Source organism: Uloborus diversus, chromosome 7 (assembly GCF_026930045.1).
Source record: "Uloborus diversus isolate 005 chromosome 7, Udiv.v.3.1, whole genome shotgun sequence".
Lineage (NCBI taxonomy): Eukaryota > Metazoa > Arthropoda > Arachnida > Araneae > Uloboridae > Uloborus > Uloborus diversus.
Genome location: NC_072737.1, coordinates 125,945,990 through 125,967,852, shown reverse-complemented (window position 1 = coordinate 125,967,852; position 21,863 = coordinate 125,945,990). Strand labels below are relative to the sequence as shown.

At 35.6% G+C, this 21,863-nt stretch overlaps 1 protein-coding gene across 1 annotated transcript in view; it reads right to left on the bottom strand.

Moving 5' to 3' along the window:
• The window catches only part of LOC129226142 (caskin-2-like), a 494,018-nt gene that overhangs the window by 268,859 nt on the left and 203,296 nt on the right, over nt 1–21,863 (bottom strand). The window contains exon 3 of the mRNA XM_054860742.1: nt 7,134–7,231. Within this exon, the coding sequence (XP_054716717.1) occupies nt 7,134–7,231 (98 nt within the window). The remainder of the gene's footprint in view (nt 1–7,133; nt 7,232–21,863) is intronic.

The window sequence follows — 21,863 nt, the reverse complement described above, 5'->3', positions numbered from 1 at the left end:
CTGATATATATATATATATGTGTGTGTGTGTGTATCTAATTTGGGTTCTGACACTTTGAATTCGAATTATGTTTTTCGCAATCACGAGTTGCAACAGGACCCTACTCATTGGAGGCTATTGTATCTAGAAACAAACAGCTCATGTCCTCCCAAGCCTGCCCCTCCTCCTGGGCGGTTACGTGTGTGTATGTGTGTAAGGACTTGTTTGTGTGTAGACGTGTGTGTATGTAGGAGTGTGTGTATGCCACCGCTTAGGAGGAGGGGATTCCGGTGGATGGGGCTGCTAGTGGAGGCTAGGACCAGAGGAACAGCTCCGTCCTCCGGTGGACGGCGGTGCTGCAGAGGCCCCTGGTCCATTCTGAAAAAGGAACCGGATATCAAGGACGCTCAAATAAAAGCCATAAGCAATCGTAATCGCTCAAAAAAAAAAAAAAAATTTATTTGAATTTTTGGCATCTTGAATTCAAATTATGTTTTTCGCAATCACGAGCGTGTGTGTTTGTGTAGGCGCACGTGTGTGGGTGCGTTAGTGTATGTATGCATGTGTGTGAGTGAGTGTTGTGTACGTGCGTGTGTGTGTAGGCGTTCGTGTGTGTGTGTAGGCGTTCGTATGTGTGTGTGTAGGCGTTCGTGTGTGTGTGTAGGCGTTCGTGTGTGTGTGTGTGTGTGTGTAGGCGTTCGTATGTGTGTGTGTGTGTAGGCGTTCGTGTGTGTGTGTAGGCGTCCGTGTGTGTGTGTGTAAATGTTCGTGTGTGTGTGTGTGTGTGTAGGCGTTCGTGTGTGTGTGTAGGCGTCCATGTGTGTGTGTGTAGGCGTTCGTGTGTGTGTGTAGGCGTTCGTGTGTGTGTGTGTAGGCGTTCGTGTGTGTGTAGGCGTTCGTGTGTGTGTAGGCGTTCGTGTGTGTGTAGGCGTTCGTGTGTGTGTGTGTGTGTAGGCGTTCGTGTGTGTGGGACATGGACGCCACCGCCCAGCAAAAGTGGATTTCGGGGGACAGTGCTCAGGACCAGCCGCGCCGCCGCCGGTGGACGGTGGTGCTGCAGACCTGGTCCAAGCTGAAAAAGGAACCACAACGCCAAAGACAGTCAAATAAAAGCAATAAGCAATCGTGATTGCTCAAAAAAAAAAAAAAAAAAAAAAAAAACGGATTTTTGCATGTGTCACATTATATTCAACTCCAGGGTCTATCGTGCTAACCACTACACGTGTTTTCACCGGTTGAATGGGGCCCTGAGGAGATCTCCTTTTTTTCTTTTCTTTTCTTTTCTTTTTTTTTTTTTTAAATACAGAACAGGAGCTGAGCAACCACTGATCTAGCACAAGATAGTGATAACATTTTAAAATATCAAGAACTCGTAATAGCATCTTAAATTATCATGAACTCACAGTATCATCACAAAAAAATAATTAGTTCGCGATAGTATCTAAAAGGTATCTTATTGCCCTATAGCGGTGGTGGCAACATACGGCTGGCCCACGAAGCCAGACCCGTCGAGTTGTTCATTATTACGAAACAAAAAAATATATTTTGAAACCTTCCAAAACAACAGATATGGTGTATCCGGTATTGCGAATAATTGTGGCAAATTTGAAGCAAAATAGTTAGAAATTAGTTTCTAAAAACAAATGGAAATTTTATATAAATAAAATAAGCATGTGGCATAGCAAACAATAGCCCTTTGCTATGTAATTCTCTTTCCTTTTCCGCGTTTTCCCCCATGCGTTCTCTGTAAAAAAGATTCAAATTTATACGTGATCTGGGCCGCGAGATTCATCTTAATATGAGGTACGGTCCTCGAATAAAAAAAAAAAAAGGTTGGGCACCACTGTGCCAGCAACTCAAACTATCATATAACTAATCAGAGAACTATCAAGTGTTTCAAAATTACTCTCGAAAATCAATTGGAAAAATTGGCTACGCGTCAGAAATTAGTTAATCGAGGGTTCTGTACGAAGAAGATAATAACAAACTACGCAAAACTCATTAATCAATAAATCCTGGATCTCAGCCGAAACATAATCCCAACGCAGAGCTGTGTAATTTGCAAAGAAATGAAATATTAAGGAAATTAATGCAAATAGAAATTTTGTGGAATAAAAAAAGCAAAAGTTTTTTGACGAATCGCACTTATTGAAAGATGATGCATAAACTTGTACGTCTGATATTAGTAGCTAAAAGAATATTTTGGAGGGAAAAACAGTTCAATCACTCATCTTGCATAAGTAATTATATTAATCATTACGAAATCCAAATTACGGATTTCATCTTCCACTAATGGAGAAGAATTAATATATGTTCTAAAAAGAAGCAGTTGGTATGAGCTTTAAATGGTATCAGCTTTCAGCTAGAATGCAAGAAAGAACGTTTCCGTTAAACAACTCTCTCTCCCTCCCTATGAGCACATTTGTTAGATTATATAATCTAAATTCCCGTTGTAATTAGCACTGAAAAACATATCTATGAGCACAATATCACTGAATTTGATATACTATCATTGTTATAAACTGTCTACAATCTTTTGCTAAAATCTCATTTTTTTCCTGTCATCGGCGGATTTTCGATTTTTCCGGTTAATCTTGAAACAGTATCCCTTATCCATCTTCTTTCAAGTTTTTATATTGAGTTTCACTATATATTGGGTGAGTGCAAAAGTTCGTGCGGAGTTGCAATAGATGGCGTTAGAACGGGCGTAACGTGTTGTCATTAATACCACTATCAACGTAAGTCAGATCGTTGGAAAGGTGACGTGTGTAGCTTTCATTCCAATCAAAATAATTTGTGCAGATACAAACTGCTTCGAGAAAGATTACTTTTAAAATGAGTGTTGATAAATTGCATTTACTGCATGTTATGCTTTACGAGTTTCGGAAGGGAATAAACCTTACAGCAGCCGTAAAAAACATTCAAGACGTTTATCAAGATCAAGCACCAGCTAAACGAACTGTGGAAAAATGGTTTGCAAAATTTCGTTGCGGAGACTTAAAGCTGGAAGACAAGCCACACTCAGGTCGACCCTCCGGCATTGATGACGACGTTTTGCGTTCTTCTCCGTGAATTTCAACAGAGGAAGTTGTAACAGCACTAAACGTTGACCGATCAATCGCTTTTCGGCGTTTAAAAAAAATCAGACTCGATTTAAAGCTCGATATATGGGTGCCCCATTTGTTGACCGAGAGCAACAAAATCTAGCGAATTTCTGCTGCCGTATCTTTACTCGGGCGGCTCAAAAATGAGCCGTTTTTGGATCGATTAGTGACGGGCGATGAAAAATGGGTCCTGTACAACAACGTTCAGCGCAAACGCACATGGAAACAGGCAGGTGAACATGGTGACGCAATGGCAAAGGCCGGTTTGCACCCGATGAAGGTGGTGCTCTGTGTTTGGTGGGATTGCAAGGGTATAATTTATTTTGAGTTTCTCCCCGCCGGCCAAACGATTGATTCAAACAAGTACTGTTTGTTTTCCTTAGCCGAGACCTTGCGCCGATTTGCGCATGCGTCAGGTCTGCTCTGATTTTATCAAAATAGGGTAGGGAACCCCGGAAGTAAAAGGTGCAAAAGGAACGTGTTCAGCAGTTCTTCCATAATGTAGCGGAGATAGCAAGTGCGAGCGGAAAGTGCCCATCCTCAACCTATCGCCCCTTTTTGAAATGGAATCGGTCCTCAGTGGTAGTCTTTGCTTACGAGAACGGACAGTACTGTCGTCAATCAACTAATCTGAACCGAGAAATAAAACAGAAACGTCCGAGTTAGTCAAATCGCAAAGGCATAGTCTTTCATGAAGATAACGCTAGACCACACGTTTCAAGACAGACGCTACGCAAACTGAACAGCCTGAAATAGGATGTCCTAACTCATCCACCGTATTCTCCTGATATCACACCATCGAATTATCACTTATTCTGGTCATTGCAAAATCATTTTAATGAAAAAAAAATTGACTCTTTGAATGCCTTACAAAACGTCGTGTCTTCGTTCTTCGAATCTAAACCACGCAGTTTTTATGATCGGGGCATCCGTATGCTGCCAGAACGTTGGAAGAAGATTATAGAGAACGATGGAGAATATATCATTGATTGAATAAAGAGTTTTTCTTGCCTAATCACTGTATGACTTTCTTTCACAGACTCCGCACGAACTTTTGCACTCACCCAATAATAATAATAATAATAATAATAATAATAATAATAATAATTAAAAAAAACACACACACACACACACACTACAGGAATAGGGTGAATTTGCTTCTTCCCCCAACAACTGCAGCGTGGACAAAGGTCTCGTCTTGCTCACCCTAAATCAAGCACAGGCCTATCTGTATTCCTATCCACCGTAATAAAGAATTTATCATTTAAACATAAATATGTTCTAACAGAACATAATTTTTTGAAGGAAAAAAACGGAAGTGGATACGACATGACTTCTTTCCACGCCTATTAAAATCTATATTTTCATAATTCATACAAAATAGTGCATGCACTCATAGATGCAAGTTACAAGTATTGCTTCTACTTTTTATGAATTTTTAGGTTCCTACTCTCTCTTAATTCTCATACATTTTCCTGCAGCTATAAGATATTGTTGTTGTTGTTATCGAGTCGAAGTTAATAATCAGATATTGAGTCTCATTGCCTCGACTGGAGAGGTAAAAAGTAGTAATATACATATAATATTACTACTTTAATAATAGTAATATTATTGGTAAATACAGATAAAAGTAAAAATTAAAAACAAAACCGTTTTATTGCACAAAACTTGCAAGTTAACTGCAGCCATGTGTTTCAGCGTTGCAAGGAACGCCTTGTCGGATGTCTTTTCATCCACAAGCTCCCTTCTTTTGCATTGAAAACGGAGTTTTTTCTAACGCTGAAACACGTGTCAGCAGTTAACTACAAGTTTTGTGCAATAAAACCTTTTTTTAAAGTTAAATTTTACTTTTCTGCACAAAAGTATTATTTATTTCTGATAAATAACTGTTATTTGAACTTCAAAGAAAGTTGAGGTTTTGTTTGTGTCAACAAAAACTAAATGGAACGCGTAGAAGGAACAAAATATAGAAAATGAACGTGCCTCTGAGAATAAGCAGAAAATATTTTAAACATTTACATCGCCCAGTTTGTTGCGAAGCGCAGGACCAGGGTTGGCTCGATGGGAGGTCACCATGACCTCCTAAAATGTACATCTTCGGTAAATTTTGTCAGACGATTTGGCAAAATTTGGAGCTCTATTCGGAAAAATGATCACCATCCGGCAAAACTGTCATCATTCGCAAAAACTTGCAGTTCCATTCGCCAAATTGAAAATTTCCGTCTTCCCAAAAATGTTATGTTCGAATTGAACATGGGCAGGACTACATTAAGAGCCTAAGTTTAAAATTCCCGGATCAAAAGGCAAAAATACTCGTAAAAACGTCACACCTGCAACAAGTGAGCTTAAAATCAAGAATGGTGTCCATAATGGGTGCTGCTATACACTGTTATAACCAGAGGTGCCATATAGGAGCGAATTTCCGCCTTAGGGTGCAAAGACGGAACCACTTGGAGACATGGAGGATAGGAAATATTGTTCGGATATCTTTTAGCACCTCAGTGGATGAAAGAAGGTAATGAAAGGCCATCAGCCCACGCAGTAGCCAATAGCTGAATCTTTTCCCTTCGAAAAGGTGGCCCGCTCGCACATGCGCTGTGCGTTCCGATATAAGTTCAGTTTATCCACTTTAATGACGGACGACGATGCTGCAACAAAGTTGTTGGTACATTAAATTTTTACATTGAATAGACAACGAAACTGGATTAAAATTCAACATTTCTGTGACAAACCTTCAAAAACTTGCGTAAGTACAGGCTTTTAATCATGGTGTAACATTTAAGGCTTTCCAACAGGTTTTTAGTGTTTTCAAAGTTGTGTTTCAACAAAGTAAACTGAGTATTTCTTATTGTTTATAGTTAACCGTTTTAACATGGTGATGTATGGATTTTTCTATCATGTGTAATAATATATGGTGTTACTTGTTTGTCGCGTCAGCGGCCTCACGGATTTTCCCCAAAAGTGTTTATTGTTAGCAATACGAGATAATTAATAAGTAACCGGGATGAAAATGCAATGATTTAACTAACTGCTACAGCAGATATTTTAAAAGTCTAGATCTTCTCAATAAAATAGCTGCGTAGACGTAGCAAAGGAAGAAAAAAAAACGCTTTGAAAAGAAATCTCTCTGTTTTATGCCATGACTCATTACGTGAAAATATTTCGTTGGTGTTATTTCAAAAAAAGAATGCAGTGTCTAGACGCGTTTATTATTTTTTTCTTTCTAATTTCTGCTTCCAATGCAAATTATGTAGGATGCTAAATTTTTTTTATTTTTAATGTCAAATAAGTTCCTATTTAAAAAAGAAAAAAAAAGTGCTTTTTTTAGATTACTTACGTTTAAATATGATATTCAAATGTCGAACCATATATACGTATCTATATGTTACTCTTGATTAAAATATTTTGAACGTTTATGAAACGCCTGCAATTTATGAAACGATTTGATTTTTCCGTGATTGTAATATAACTGAATATTTTTGGCTGTGCCTGTAAATTATCCATAAATGCCTACGCTCTTAATTTTTGGTACCATGCTGTAGTAAATGTCAATATTATTTAAAACTACTGAACAATCCAAGGGTTACAACTCGAATAGAGGAATTGAAGTCATGAACTCTTCTAAATTATGTTGGAAAGTCTGAAATGTGATCAAAAGCCTTAAATGACAAGTTTTAATCCAAAATCAATTCAATGTGAAAAACGTACCAAGACATTGTATATCATAAACCCAAACAATAAACACAATAATATTCAAAAAACGCACACAATACGGGGGAGGGGGGAAAAGGATCTACTGTAGAAATCAGTAAGGGTGCCATTTATCTCTCCGAAGGTTCCTTCTTTTCACCCCCGCTGTCTGTCTTTTAAAAGGTGCCTATTTTTTCACTCTTGTAAAAGGTGCGATTTCGGCTCCGTATTGGGTGTCGCTGGTGAACAAGCGTTTCCCCCCTGAAAGGTGCCAAACGCAACCTGTAGTTTTAACAGTGTAGGGTACCATTTAAACTATTACGTCGCAGTATTTAGGAAATAAATTTGAATACGCATACCTTTGTTGTCCTTGATGTCTACATGGGCGCCCGCATCCAGCAGAAGTTGAATGATTGGCACGCTGCACATGAGGGCAGCCTGATGTAGACCTGACATCCTGCAAGGAAAAAAAAAATCGTCATTTTGATACCAGTTACGAATTCTACATGATTTCAAATTCAATTTTTTTTCAACGTAAATTACTTTGAAAACAAAGTAAAAAATTTGATTAATCTTTGGTCCATGAGCATCTCCAGTGCTGTTGCAGTTTGAAAAATATTTTGGGGAACGCACCTTTTTATAGGGTAAGTATTATGGCCAACGGGGTTTGTCGGGTCAAAAAAAGTTTGTTGGAATTAAGTTAAAAGATTTAATTCAAAAACTAGACATTTTTTAAAAGCTTATTTTAAACATATTTACAGTAAATTTGCATTATTTTCAACCTAATAAACGAAATATTTGGGGGCGGGCATATTCCCCCTCCCTTAACTACAGCATTGCAATTGTATATCTCTTTGGGTGAATAAAGACAATGCGTTACAAAGAACTCGCTAAATGATTGACTGTATGACTTGAAATGCAAAAAAATCATGTGATTGAAAGATTAAATCAATTCTAGACCCAACACTGGAATTGATAATAATTCCGCCATTGAATTCACATTGGGTCACAATATCAAAGCCCAATGTGATTCAATTATTGTCAATTCAATCACATTGATAATGATAATCACTTGATTATCAATGTGATGTATAATCAAGTAAGAGTCATCAAATGCAAGAATTATTCTTCACTAAAGCATAGTTCAAGAAAATATTAAATGCAACAAATAATTCAATACAAGGTGTTCCAAAAAAAAAAAAAGATTTATTTTAGTGTTCTGCTTGTTTAAGGAAGGAAAAAAAATACGTGAATACACAGAAATTCAATAAAGTTCAACATTTAACTCTGCATGTCAGCGCACAGAAACCAGCATTCCACATGGAATGGAACATATCCTTCATAGTAGAGAAGCTATGATGCTCTAGAATAGAACCCCTATAAGAAGACAAGCCGACTTATCCGACATTTTGGTTCCAAGACAGCTTTGGATCCAACTCTGTTTCCAGTATTCATAAATACGTTATAACATTTGCTGGTTGCTATGTCGTAAAACAATTGATGTTCAGTTGAGTAAAATGTCACTTAAGGTCCATCTAGAAAGATAAGTTAATTCACAAATTCAACAAAAATGATTGGGAAAATGTTATTGCTAATGAACGTCATTTCCACACCAAATTTGTTTTATAACTTGTATTAATTAAATATTTTTTTATTTACAGAAAAAAATAATCAAACATCAATCAGCTAAAGCTGAGCACCAGTTTTCTGCAACGAGGCTTTTTTATAAAAACTAATTTTGTGCCCCAGTAATTTTGGTAGTATAACCAAAATGTCAGATATGTCAGCTCCCCTTATATAGTGGCCTTACTCTAGAAATTGCAAATCTTACACGCAACTGATGAAGATTGGTGGTTTTAACACTGCGTACAATGGATTTGATGTACCTTAAGCAAAGAAGCTAAGAGGCTTCATTCAAGGAATCAAGTGGATTTATTAGGTTGCTGGGTGTTTTTTGTCTTCTCGCTCTCTCTCTCTGGTGCATCTCTTGCACTTCTTAATAGTCTTTACCACAGTTTCCAAGAAACAATGGCTACTCTTTCTTCAACGGAGAATATTTCTTCGAACACTTATGAAAGAGATCAATACATCAGTGTTTTCGTGGATGTGAATCGATATTTTTGGAATACCCTGCATTTCAACTGTTTCAAACCTCGGGTTATCAACGCCGGAACTTCGGGTTAGCCCCGGAAAAATCCCCCCCCCCCCTTGCCTTACTTTCGGATACAATTTAGAGCAAGGAAAATCACTAGTTCTTGATGTTCCAAGCTTCTGAGACAGATGCACTTTAGGCCTCGCAACTGTCACTGCGCGTCGCAACGCACGAGGCAACTTAGTGACAACTTTCGAACGATCAGTCGTAACCCGGTAGAAAAATGAAGGAATCGCCCGACATCCTTCACACGACAGTCAACTCATCAGGCACACCAGTTACATGTGCCTCAACCATTCTAATCCCAATAAGTTCAACCAACTTTTTATACTTGCTTGCAACTTAAGTTGATAATGACTTAGCTCGTTGGATTCAAATGGATGTAATGCTCCGCGCTGCTTTGCTCGTAAAATTGAAAATATTTAACGATTGACAGAAATGATGACAAAAAAAAAGTTTACGTATGAGTGGGTTTAACTAACTAATCCAATTTCTAAAGGGAAGATCGTAATTTCACCCGAATATCGGACAATGCGCTCGAAACTATTTCCTTCGCTTGGCCTCAGCTTATTTCTCCATTGTCAAGTAAGCTTGCAGTAGAGTATAGTTGATTAAACTCATCGGGACATTGCCAAGTGTTTGCTCTACACACCGAGTAAACTAGTTGGGAGCAAGGGCGTCCCTAACTTGAATTTTTGGGAGGGCGAAAAGTCCAAATTTTGCCGATGATAATTTTTCGGAATAGGACTGCAAAATTTTCCGAATGGTACTCTAAATTTCGCCAAATGATAACAATTTTGCCGAATGGAACTCCAAATTCTGCCGAATGATGATAATTTCGCCAAATCGTCATACAAAATTTTCCGAATACGGAAATTTTAGGGAGGACAAATTGACCTTCTGTGACCTTCCATTGTGGCGCTCCTGGTTGAGGGTTCAGTTTTAACAGCGTTATAGAGCTGCTACTTAAATTCGACTTATTAGAAGAAAAGTTGATTTAACTAAATTACCTCCTGTGCAGACAATGAAAAGTGGCAATCAACTTATTGAAAGGTAACTTTTTCGAATAGTTGATTTTACTAACCGCTACGTTTGTAGGAGACCTTAGTCAAAGAAATTTTTTTTTTATTTTATTCCATAATTACTACTCATGAAGAACTGTGCTGAACGAATATTTTTACCACATTGAAGACACAAAGATTTCAATGCTTAACATTACAAAACCAATTTTTCGTTTTCCTCGACATCTAAACCACAAAAGAAACACAACATAACGAACGGCAACATAAGATGAAACTCAGCGAAAAGTACGTAAAGAAAAATAAACGAAGCCATTTTCCTTGCAATATTCGGGCAAACATTCTTTACAAAAATACACTATTTTTCCGGAAGCAACCGTAAGCGTCTAAAAATAAAACCCCGAAAGTACCTGACGACCAAAAGAAGCGAAAGGGGTGGAGAAGGGGTTGAAGACCGATTTTAAGAGAGGGGTGAAGTGCACGAAACAGGAGTAAAAGGCGATGTTTCTTTCTTCCACGCTGGCAGCGTCAGCAGTTTCTTTTTGTGTAAGATCGCGGGAATAAGTGCTGCGAAACCAATGAAAGGGAATTTTCAATTTGATGGCTTTCCCTGAATGTTTCAACCCGTTATTAGTTTGCATGAGAGGCAATATTAATGCGAAATGATTTCGTGATTCTGCAAGGAAGAGGGCGTCCTGGGTAAGAGCTCATTAAAGAGTTTCACATCGAGATACTTGATTTTGAAAAAAAAAATTCTCGGTAATTGAAAAGTTGTTATTCAGTAGATTTAATTTTGATCCTACATAGGTGGTTTAAAAAATGCATTAAAGTCTTTTTTGCCATTTTAGAGTTTTTGCCACCCTGCTAAGTTAAAAATTAAAGTGGAGTAGAGTGTCGTTAATGCAGACTAATAGAGGATGTAGGCCGTTAAAATTAATAAAAGTACCGATTAAACAAAATAGCCAATAAATTAAGCCAAAGTACATAAACAACTATTGTACGCAATAGAAATTGTATTTTGAATTCAAGGAAATGAAATATAAAACTGCAAAATTACAAAAACACAAAATACGGTCGACAAAAATACACAAACGCGCGCCCCTTAAAGGGCACACGTGAACAATTGCAGAGTTTTTAAAAATACCATACAGAAAAGAAAGATATTTTTTAAAAGTCATAAAAATTACATGACACAAAGAAAAGACAAATTAAATCATGGGAACATTTTCGTTTTAAGAAATTAGTAATATTTTTGGAAAAATGAAGAAATGAAAAAAAAAAAATGTTCACGTGTGCCCATCTTTCCTCTACCACTGTTCTTAGTGCGCGCATTGAAAACCGAATGGCACACATCTAATTCTTACTATCTGACTTTTTTTTCCTCTTTTTTTTCTTTCGTTCAAAAATTTTGGTTACAGCTACATGCCCGATCCCCTTAAAACAATTTTTTGCTTCTGGCGGGGCGGTGCTCCCCATTGATTGGAAACTAATAGCATTATCAACTGAAAACTGTTTTCATTAAGCATTTTGTTATTGCAATTACCTATAAAAACAAAATAGCAAAAAAAAAAAAAAAAAAAGATGGTTGCGTTTTCCAAACTTTTATAAGTCAGTTTTTTTCTTTTCAAGACATGTTGCTTTTTCGATTAAAAAAAAAATCCATTGCGAACATGAATATATTGCTTATTGTCTTTGTATCGAAGAAACAGCTCCCAAAGAGCGAGGAGAGAAAAACTCCCCCTTCCCCCTCTCGCATGTTATTATATAAACATCACATAAGGACTGTCGACTGTCATTAATCAGTTGCACATTCCTTTTTTTAAAAAAAGGCGGTAGAGCCACTGTCTATGATACTTCAATGCAAACTAAAATAAAAATTGGGGAAATTTTCAATGCAATCCGTTGCAGCAAAAAACAGTTCAAAAGATAACTTATTTTTATACTTAAAGCGTCATGTCACAGCTAAACGAAAAAGCTTTTCAGTACACATTAATGTAATATGTTCTGTTGTTACATTAAACAAATACGAAATATTCATCCCAAACACAAGCTATGCTTGAAAATAAAAATAAAAGAATCATTTATTTGAAGTGTTTGATCTAATGCTTCACGGGAATGTTTAATAAAACATTTAAAATTTGAACCCCAGCAGAAGTGGAAATAATAGCAATAAACACTTTAACATGCTAACAAAGAAGTTTTCAAACAAACGCCTCAACTAATATCTTATTTGAGGCTTTTGTCTTCGAAACAGCCATCATTTAACCATAAAGAAAGAAAATCCAATAAAGCGCATCAAAGGGAAATGCGCAGAAATAAAGAATGGAGATGGAGGCCCCTGTGAAATTTCCGATCGAGAAATCCTTACCAGAATTTTTAATTCTGAGAGGATTTATTTTCTTGTAAGACAAGAAACGAGACTCGTTATTTTACTCACAGAAGGAATCCATTTCATGAATTCAGCAATTGGCGCATAAGCATGCGTTTGGCGACATTTGTCTAGGGATTTTTTGAAATTGTGTTGCACACAAAACACAAACACATAAAGAAAAAATGAAAAAATAAGAAAAGAAAAACAAAAAAAAGGAATAAAAGAAAAGCAAAAGAGAAAAAAGAATAGGAAACAGAAAAAAAGACAGGAAAAGAAGAAAAGAAAAAGAAAGGAAAAAAATTGTTTCAAAAAGAATTTGATGGGAGCATCTAAAATCAAATTTTACACGAAATGGGCCAAAGAGAAAACTTAGGATATTTGTTTGTACTATTTCGTTTTTATTTCGCAACATGCGGAATTTCAAGAAACAAAAAGAACGTTCATCACAGGGATACGAAAGTTCTTATCTAGAGAGCTCCGATGGGAGGTCACTGTGACCTCCCAAAAAGTTCCTTACTCGGAAAATTTTGTCTGACAGGTCGGCAAATTTGGAGACAAAGTGCAGTATTGCTTTTATTTTTAATTATGCCTGTCTCTTCTTATTAGATTCAGGCATATGAGATTACACATATTTTATCATTTGGTAACATTGGAAGAACTCCCTTTTCATTAAAAATTTCAGTACGAGAACTAGTAACGGGAGCTAGGGGCTTTTATTATCCCCCAAAGGTTTTTTTTTTTTTTTTTTTTTTTTTTTGACGATGTCTTACTATCTTACGAAGATGTTATTTGTAACAGTTTTCTAGATAACATTTTCATTTAGTATTGCGTACAGAAGACATTTCTTGTAAAATCAAACGTTTTACAGTCAAGGAAAGATTTATTTTTGGCATCCCAATAACTTAAAACGAATTTTGACGAAGTTTATAGATATCAGATGCTATTTTTGAGTTTCATAAAATACTTTTAAACATTGGACGAGGCTTTATCTTAGGTGTCATTTCTGATTTGATTTTGGACGATTAATTTTAGATAATTTCTCTAGATGTCTAGACCTCGGAATACTTTTAAGATTTCCGATCATTTCAACATAATAAATCCTACACAGAAATGTGTCCACTAAACTGGAATGATGAAATGGTGATAATGAATGAAACAGAATCAAAATACGCTTTTAGTAAATATAGCTTGACCACGAAAAGAAGGCGGATGACCTTGAAGCAAAAACATCAATTTTATCATTTGTAATAGGTTGTTTTTTTATTATTTTGGAATAGATAGGATTAGCGAGACCATGCCTCTTACTATTTGGTGCATTCTGGCAGATTCTACCTATTACGAATAATACAAATGATGTTTAGCTTCAAGGTCATCCGCCTTCTTTTCGTGGTCAAGCTTTAGTATGAATTTAAACTAGTAAATTTCAAAAGTTAGAGGGCTACAGGTGCTAACTATAATGGGGGATGCATAGCATACGTCTACCTTAAATTGTTCAGAGCGGGTTGTCTTTTATTATTACTGCCCTTTTATTGTCTATTATTATTTACTGTCCTTTTTAACATATTTCCCAGAAAATTTGGTTTAGGATAAAAATTCTTCATGTTTCATATTTTAAGGAAGCACTAAAAAGCTTTCTTTCATTTCTAACAACATAATACGAAAACTGAATATAACTTCTAACTAAACATGAATTTCAATTCGTTTGTAAGATTAATTTCAAAAACGACACTAGGGGGTACCATCCGTTGCTCTTGTCACTTGCCAACCCCCATTCGCTATCTGCGGGTTATTCGTGACTTCAAAGAAACAATTTCTTAAGGGGTTACAGTACCTCAAAAATGATGAAACGATCAAAAAAAAAAATAAATAAAATTATAGCTTATTTCAAAACTAAAAACTGTTCTGAACACAGAGGAAAAGTTTCGTTGCTTTAGTTCAAATATTTAAAAAGTTATGAGCGGTTTTAGACCATGCTATGTGTTCCTTATGCAAAAGAAAAACTATAAATTGCTTTTTCTCAATGATGTTTTTTTTTTTTTTTTGTGTGTGTGTGTGTGTTTTCATGTCATTAGAATCCCAAAGGATTTTTTTCTATTAAAGACACAGCTTTAAAGTAATACTTTTTGCAATTGGGATAACATATTTGACAAAACTGTGCATTGGATAAGCATTTCATAAATTACTCAAATGTTTAGAGCAGGTTAAACCTTTAACAACCAAATTAAAAAAAAAAAAAAAAAAAAACTTTGATTTTTTACATAATTAATCACAGAAAATTTTCTAATAAACTCATAAGCAAATGAATGCACAGATTTTTAGAGATGATTATAGTGATCGTTTAGCAAAAAACTTTTTTTAAATTATACAAAAATAAAAAAGCCTTAGGGATTTTTAAAAATTGAAATTTTCCTCAATTTTTTGAATTAAAAAAAGGCAATATTTTGAAATTTTGAAAATAAATTATTGATTACGAAATAAGTATGCATGCTACGGTTTCAAAAAAATATAAAATTTCTTTAAATTAAAAAAAAATATTTGAAAGGTACTGTGACCCCTTAATAATTGAAGAATTTTCGAAAAGACTGATATTATCTTGGCGCGATTTCCATTGAATTACGGCAACCTCCAAGGGGATCCCAAATTGTGCCCCTAGTGAAAGATGAGGTTACGCATTTAAGCCTAAATGACAAACAGGGCGCTCGCGAGAGGCTATGACAGCAGATAAAAAATCATTACTATCATCGGTGAAAACACCCACGCCACGAGATATACTGAAGAAATTACTTTCACTAGAGAGATACAAAGAAAGTTGATCATAATATTTATTATTTGAGGTTATTCCACTAGAAATAAATGTTGACGTTTTGATAAAGCTACATCGGTATGAGATTAATTTCAACGAATTTTGTTCTAAACAGTAATCTATGAAATGATTTGTGAACATAAAAATGTTCACTGTGCATTGGTGCACTGATATTGGGCACAAGCTAGTAAAAATTAAAAAGACTAAACAAATGTCAAAACAAATAAACTATAGAGTTTAGTATCTTGATGTAAAATTAGCTAAAAAGTATATGCATCATAAAATTCATATGTATTCCCTTACTAGTGGTGCCCGCACGGCTTTGCCTGTAGTAGAAAATTAAAAGATCGTTTGGTTCGCCTGAATATTTACAAATAATGGATGATGAATTTCTCGCCAATTTCCTATAATAGTTTGCTCGCCCATGTTATGGTTCCACGTTATGATAATTTGGTAATTTACTTTTCCACGTTATGATACTTTTCTGGGTAAAATGTTCTCAAAATTCGAATAGATAAAGACAGGGTTCATACTCAATTTGGATAAAAAATTTCCATGACTTTTCCAAAACTTTTTCAGGACTTCATAAAATTTTTCATAACCTTGTTACACAGAGAGAATAGTGCTATTTAATGTAAAACTTGACAATTTCTGGAAATGGGCATTAGAAAAACAGTTACGTGAGTACCATTACCTCATTGAAGCACTTACTAGTGACTGAAAAAATATCAGTGCATACTTCAGAAACTAATAAATTATTCTTATTTGTCTTTATCATATAAATTCCAGCAAAATTAAAATATAGTGAATGCAATACAACTGATGTTTAAATGTCTAATAAATGTTTAATAAATAGGGCCGAATAGTAATGAATAGGAAAAAAATTGAATAAGTCATTACTAAGTTTCCAATAATAAACTTACTTCATAAAAACCTTGTCCTTTGGTGTCATTAGTGCATCTAATCACCCATGTAACTTGACAGTATATGCTTTCATCAAAATAAAGCCACGTTTTTCAGTAAATTCATTTATGTAACCCAAATATTTCAGCTGGCCACAAGGATTAGTTTTGAGAGCTGCATGTTGGGCCCCACTGTTTTAGAGTATTAGAATTCCCCTATTTCTATGTTCTATTGCCTGACTAAAGTCTTCATTTTCTAAAGCCTTCAACATATTAAGATAAAACTTTGGTAAATTTAATAATGAATTTTTTACAAGTAGTTGAAACAAACTCGGATGCAATTGAATTACACTTTTTGAGAGGGCGTGACAAAATCAAGAATATGCAAGTCTCTAATACAGAATACAAAATATAAGAAGTGCTAAAAATAATGGTTAATTCAAAATAAGTGTCGCCAAAGTAGTAAAATCACATTACAAAAAAAGGCGAGCGGCTGTTACAGAAACAGATGAAATTGGATTTCAAAACTCGGATTTGTTTTTGAGATCATTCAATTTATATGCAACATTACTAAATCACTCAATATTTCGAGCGCTCATTCAGCTATTGTTACTTTCTTACTGCCAAAGACATTTTTCCATGACTTAAGATAAATTTCCATGACTTATAATGAAAATATCAATTTTCCATGCCTTTTCCAGGACTGAAACTTGTTTATTTTTTTTCAGTGACTTTCCAGGATTTCCATGACCTGTACGAACCCTGTAAAGAACAAAATCCAATTGTCGAAAAATCGCTTCGAAGTGCACACCCCCATGCTACAAACATTGTGCCAAATTTCATGAAAATCGGCCGAACGTTCTAGGGGCTGTGCGCGTCACAGAGATCCACACATCCAGACAGAGAGAGATCCAGATATCCAGACGGAAAAACTTTCAGTTTTATAATTAGTAACTAGCGGTACCCACACGGCTTTGCCCGTGGTAGAAAATTGAAAGATCATTTGGTAAGCCTGTATATTTACAAATAATTGATTATGAATTTCTCGCCAGATTGCTACGTCAATTTGCTTTCCCATGTTACGGTTCCACGTTATAATAATTTGGTAATTTACTCTTCCATGTTACGCTAATTTGATCGGTAAAATGTTCTTAAAATTGGAATAGAACAAAATCGAATTTTTGAAAAATGGCTTGGAGGAGCACACCACCATGATACAAACCAGTTTTGTGCCAAATTTCAAGAAAATCGGCCGAACGGTCTAGGCGCTATGAGCGTCACAGAGATCCAGACAGAGAGACTTTCATCTTTATTATTAGTAGAGAAGATAAAGATTAATTTTCCTAATGGGAGGTTGCAGCTCTTAAAATCATCCATTTTGGCACGACCTTGCGTTATCTTCTAGTAATTAATTTCAGATGGGACAAGCAGTTGAAGTGATGTTTTACAGTACATTTCAGGAGCGTTTACAAACATAATTGAAAACAGCTTAAATCAGGGAGTAAGAATTCGCAATAATACCCGTTTACATTGCAAGCTGCACTTGACTTCTATAAATTCTGAGCAATACTACCTTGCACTTGGTCTGGAACTGGTCGACCTATACCTGATCATTGCATTATACTTGCAATGATCTGCTTTTTTTTTTTTTTTTTGTCTAATACAGGGAATTTATTTTTGCAGGCTTTGTAGTTTTGTAAAACGGAAATGCAAGCAGTTAGCAGGGAATTTGGACATAATCTTTTTACATTGGAACCTTTAACTGATCAATACTTCCTTTGCATAGAAAGAATGAATCTGCTTTTCATTGGTTAGAGTAGGTCGTAAACTCTTACCTGCAATGAATCTTTCTCTCCAACATAAGGGAATTTTCCAATGGTTGCTTGAAAATATGTTTGTACATCTTTGGTCAAATTGAACGGGTTATTATTAAGACAAATGAAAAAAAAATATATATTCAAATAAAGCCAGAGTGAAGGGTTCAGTGTCTCCGTAATACCCTCTCCTCAAGTTAGAATTCGAAATGCCGCCTGTTATGATGCGATTTATCATTATAAAAATAGTTCTTATGGGTAAGTCGGATGGATTACTTAAAAAACAACCAGCACACAACAAAGATGTATTAAATTACATCTCCATTTTTTCCAACTCTAACATCTTCCATTAAGTTCTAACCTTACGAAGAAAAAAAGCGTCAAAAGATGGGAGTATCGTGGGAGAATTGAGGAAGTGCTAGTAGGAGCCACGCCTGGGGTTGTTGGAAGGGTCAACGGTCAGAGAAGTAACGAGGCTTGGGTGGGGCCTGTGGTAGGATTCGAACGATATGCGAAGTGGTTGGAATAGGATGTAAATAGGAAGAACGTGGACGGAATGGTGAACGAAACCTTGCAAACACTTGCAAGAAGTTCAAGGTTGTAGATGGTAACTTCTTGGAAAGGAACCGAATAGAGCAATCATTCGGTTACAAGATAATCGATCGTTGAAACAACTGTTGTGGAACAAGTAATGCAAAATATGATGTCAAACATTGTGCGTGATAAATTGGTCGCCATAAATCAGCTTCATATATCAAAACATCTTTTTATCAGTAGGGTAGCTCTAAGAGCACGTGATGTTTTTGTTTTTAAAATTCAGCGTAGAATCTCATAATGATTCGAATTGTATAAGTGGTATTCTTTGCGTTAGATGACCTGAGAGTGGAGACTTGCTAGAAACTTTTTTCAACTTGTGTGGTAAAATCCACCGTGAGAAAATGAAGAACAAGCTGTGAGGATGAGAAGAAATATTCATATATTCTTGATAGGAATATATGAATCGAATATTAATATAGTCTAAGAAATTTTACACTCTTCTTAACAACTTCCGTTTATTTCATTTGGTATGTATTATTGCTTTCGAGTGACACAAAAGCTTCAACAACTCAAACTGGAACATCTGACATCATCCTGCCTGTTTCGCTCCTTAACCTTAGAGTTTAAGATACTAATTTTCCTAACAGTGCTGCAGTTTTACTCGTATTAGTTTGTTTTGATTGCACTTGGGTTCAAGTTTCTTTCCATGTTTTTTTTTTTTTTTTTTTTTTTTTTTTGAGAAGATACTCATGTTATTATTTTGTGATCCTAATTTTATTCATCCTATAAATTATTATGCTATATTATCAGTGTCTGTTTTACCATTGCACGATTGTGATGGGCCCCCATTACCATTGGAGCCTCAAAAGGGACACAGCAATGCATATGATAAATGTTTTACCTAATCCTATGCTGAACAAAGAGGCCCATAAAAATGCATTGCTATGTGCCCCCAAGTCTGTAAATCTGCCATTGTATTTTATTGCAGAACAATAATATTCATCGGTACATCACAACAAATTATCCTCCCCATATATTCAGGAGCGCCGAAAACCAAGGTTCAGTCAACTTGATTCCCGCCCTCCTCCCCCCTTAAAACTTGTTAAACTTTCACTACTCTGCCCTCAGAAGGGCCGACGGGCCCATAGTTTCTGACTGGGCTGACATGGCCTCTAGTCAGCCTTGCATATATTATATATAGATAATATTAACATTTAAGAATGAATACGAAAATTACTACATTCAAATCAAGTTCGCTCGTTGCTATTTTGAACTTAGAAACAGGAAGAACTACGATAGTTCCAAACTGGGAATTTAAAATACAGATGAAACTGCCTGAAAACAATACCAAATATAATGTCCATGGTATAAGGTTTTGGAAAACTACCTACCTATTATAAATGAAGTCATTAATCTAAACTCAAATAAGGTAATTGAAAAACAATTTGAACGATGACCACAAACATAACTGACAGGATAAGACTAACCCAAATCAAGTTCACAGAATACATGACAGCAAAAGAATCGAACGTGGCTATCTGTCTTGAATAGAACCATCCATTAATTGAGGAAGATGGATGGAACTGCGTTTATGCACATGCCGTGCCTTCGTTTGTTTTACGCGTGTACCATACAAGCGCGAGATCAATCAAACCATTATCTTTACCAGATATTGCAGAGATACCGATCAAGATTGTCTGCAATCGACCGCGAAATTTGCATTGGCAGCTGTTTGAATGTACCAAAGGGTGCAGCAGGAATACTGATGCCTAAATGTTATCTCCCCATCTTCAATTTGCGGCCAGAGGAACAATGTAGAAATATTTATTGGGCTATAGAGGTCGCCGTAATTAACATTGAGTATTCTAAGACAAACATGAGAATTTTTGTTAAAATATCTCTACGAAGATACTATGTTGGTTCTTAACGATCAAGACTTAAAAATTATCTTCTTTTTTACTGCAACCCTTAAAAAAATAAAATAAATTTTAAAAAAATTAAAAAAAAAACACCCTCCAAGCCTTTTTGCTGCACATCTGCCGTTATTTGACGAGCATCTCAACAAAAAGACTATCCATATCATCCTGAGGACATTAGATGGCAACGAGCAGAATCCTTCAATATAAGTGCATATGTGTAAATAGACATGTCCAGCAAGTAAACGAAAGCAAGCAGCTCTACCAGACTAAGGCTGGGAACTATTTTTTTTTTTTTTTTTTTTTTTGAGATGCACATTGCACTTTTTATCTATACAACTGCATCATTATATAAGGATATTACGCTAGTTTTTTTTTAATTTGTTGCAAACAATTCTTTTAACATTGTTCAGAGGCATAGAGAAGAGTCAAGTTGAGGGGGGGGGGGGGGGGGGGGGGGGGGGGGGAATCAAGTCAAGTTCATAAGAGATCCAGCCTTAGCAAGTTAATTTGCCTGCTCATTTTCAAAAATACCACATTCACTGGAAATCCGTTTAAAAGCAACGATTACCCCTCAAATAAATCTAAACACAGTGAAACCTGTGTAAGTTGACTACTTGCGGTGTACTACTTTAGTGGTCAACTTAAACAGGTGGTCAACTTACAGAGGTTGATTTCTATGATAAGGGATATTCCGTGCCTGAAAAAAGAGGTGAACTTAGACAGGAGGTCAACTTACAAGGGTGATCAACTTCACAGGTTTTACTGTATATTTATTTTTAAAATAAAGATAAAGTCCAGCTTCTGGAAACGCTGGGAACGGGAAAACTCAGGCACTTAAAATAATGCAAATCAGAAGTTTCAAAAATAGAGTAGAATTAAGGCTTCACTGTTAATTGCCGTTGAAGCATTAACTGCAAACATCATAAAAACAAGATAAGTAACTTTTTCAAAGAACAGTTTTGAAGATTGAAAGCAGCAACAATAATTTTCCAAGCATGTCTTGAAGCATCTGAATGCAGAAAGTGGGCAGTAAAAAAAGATATTTCGATTTTATTGATCACTCACTTAGAAACGAGAGTAAGCACAAAAACACAAGATTTGGAGGATGATATTATTGAAGAAATAAAAACTAGTTTTAATAAATATAATAATAATAAGAAGAAGAAGAAAGTTGAAGATTACGTAATTCTTCAAAATGTAACGAATTTCAGAAGAAGATTCAAACTCAAGAAGGGTAAAAGATTGAAAATGCCATATATCTTTATTTTTGAAACAGAAATGTTCTCCAAATATAATATCTACAACACTATTTTGTATGTAAGAGTATAGTTTAACATTCGAAGCTCAGCATGACTAAGTGTATGTGCGTGGGTGTAACAACTATTTTTATTTGCTGAAATTGTACAACGATTTCCTATTTTTGGGAGAGTAAACATTCTCAATTTGCCGAATAGAATAAGTTTTGCCGAATGATAAAATGCGCGTAGGCACGCATAAGTGCATCAAATGAAAAGACATTCGTGCATGCAATTGTAGGCCCGACAACATCAAAAAATGCAATGTTGCAATTGT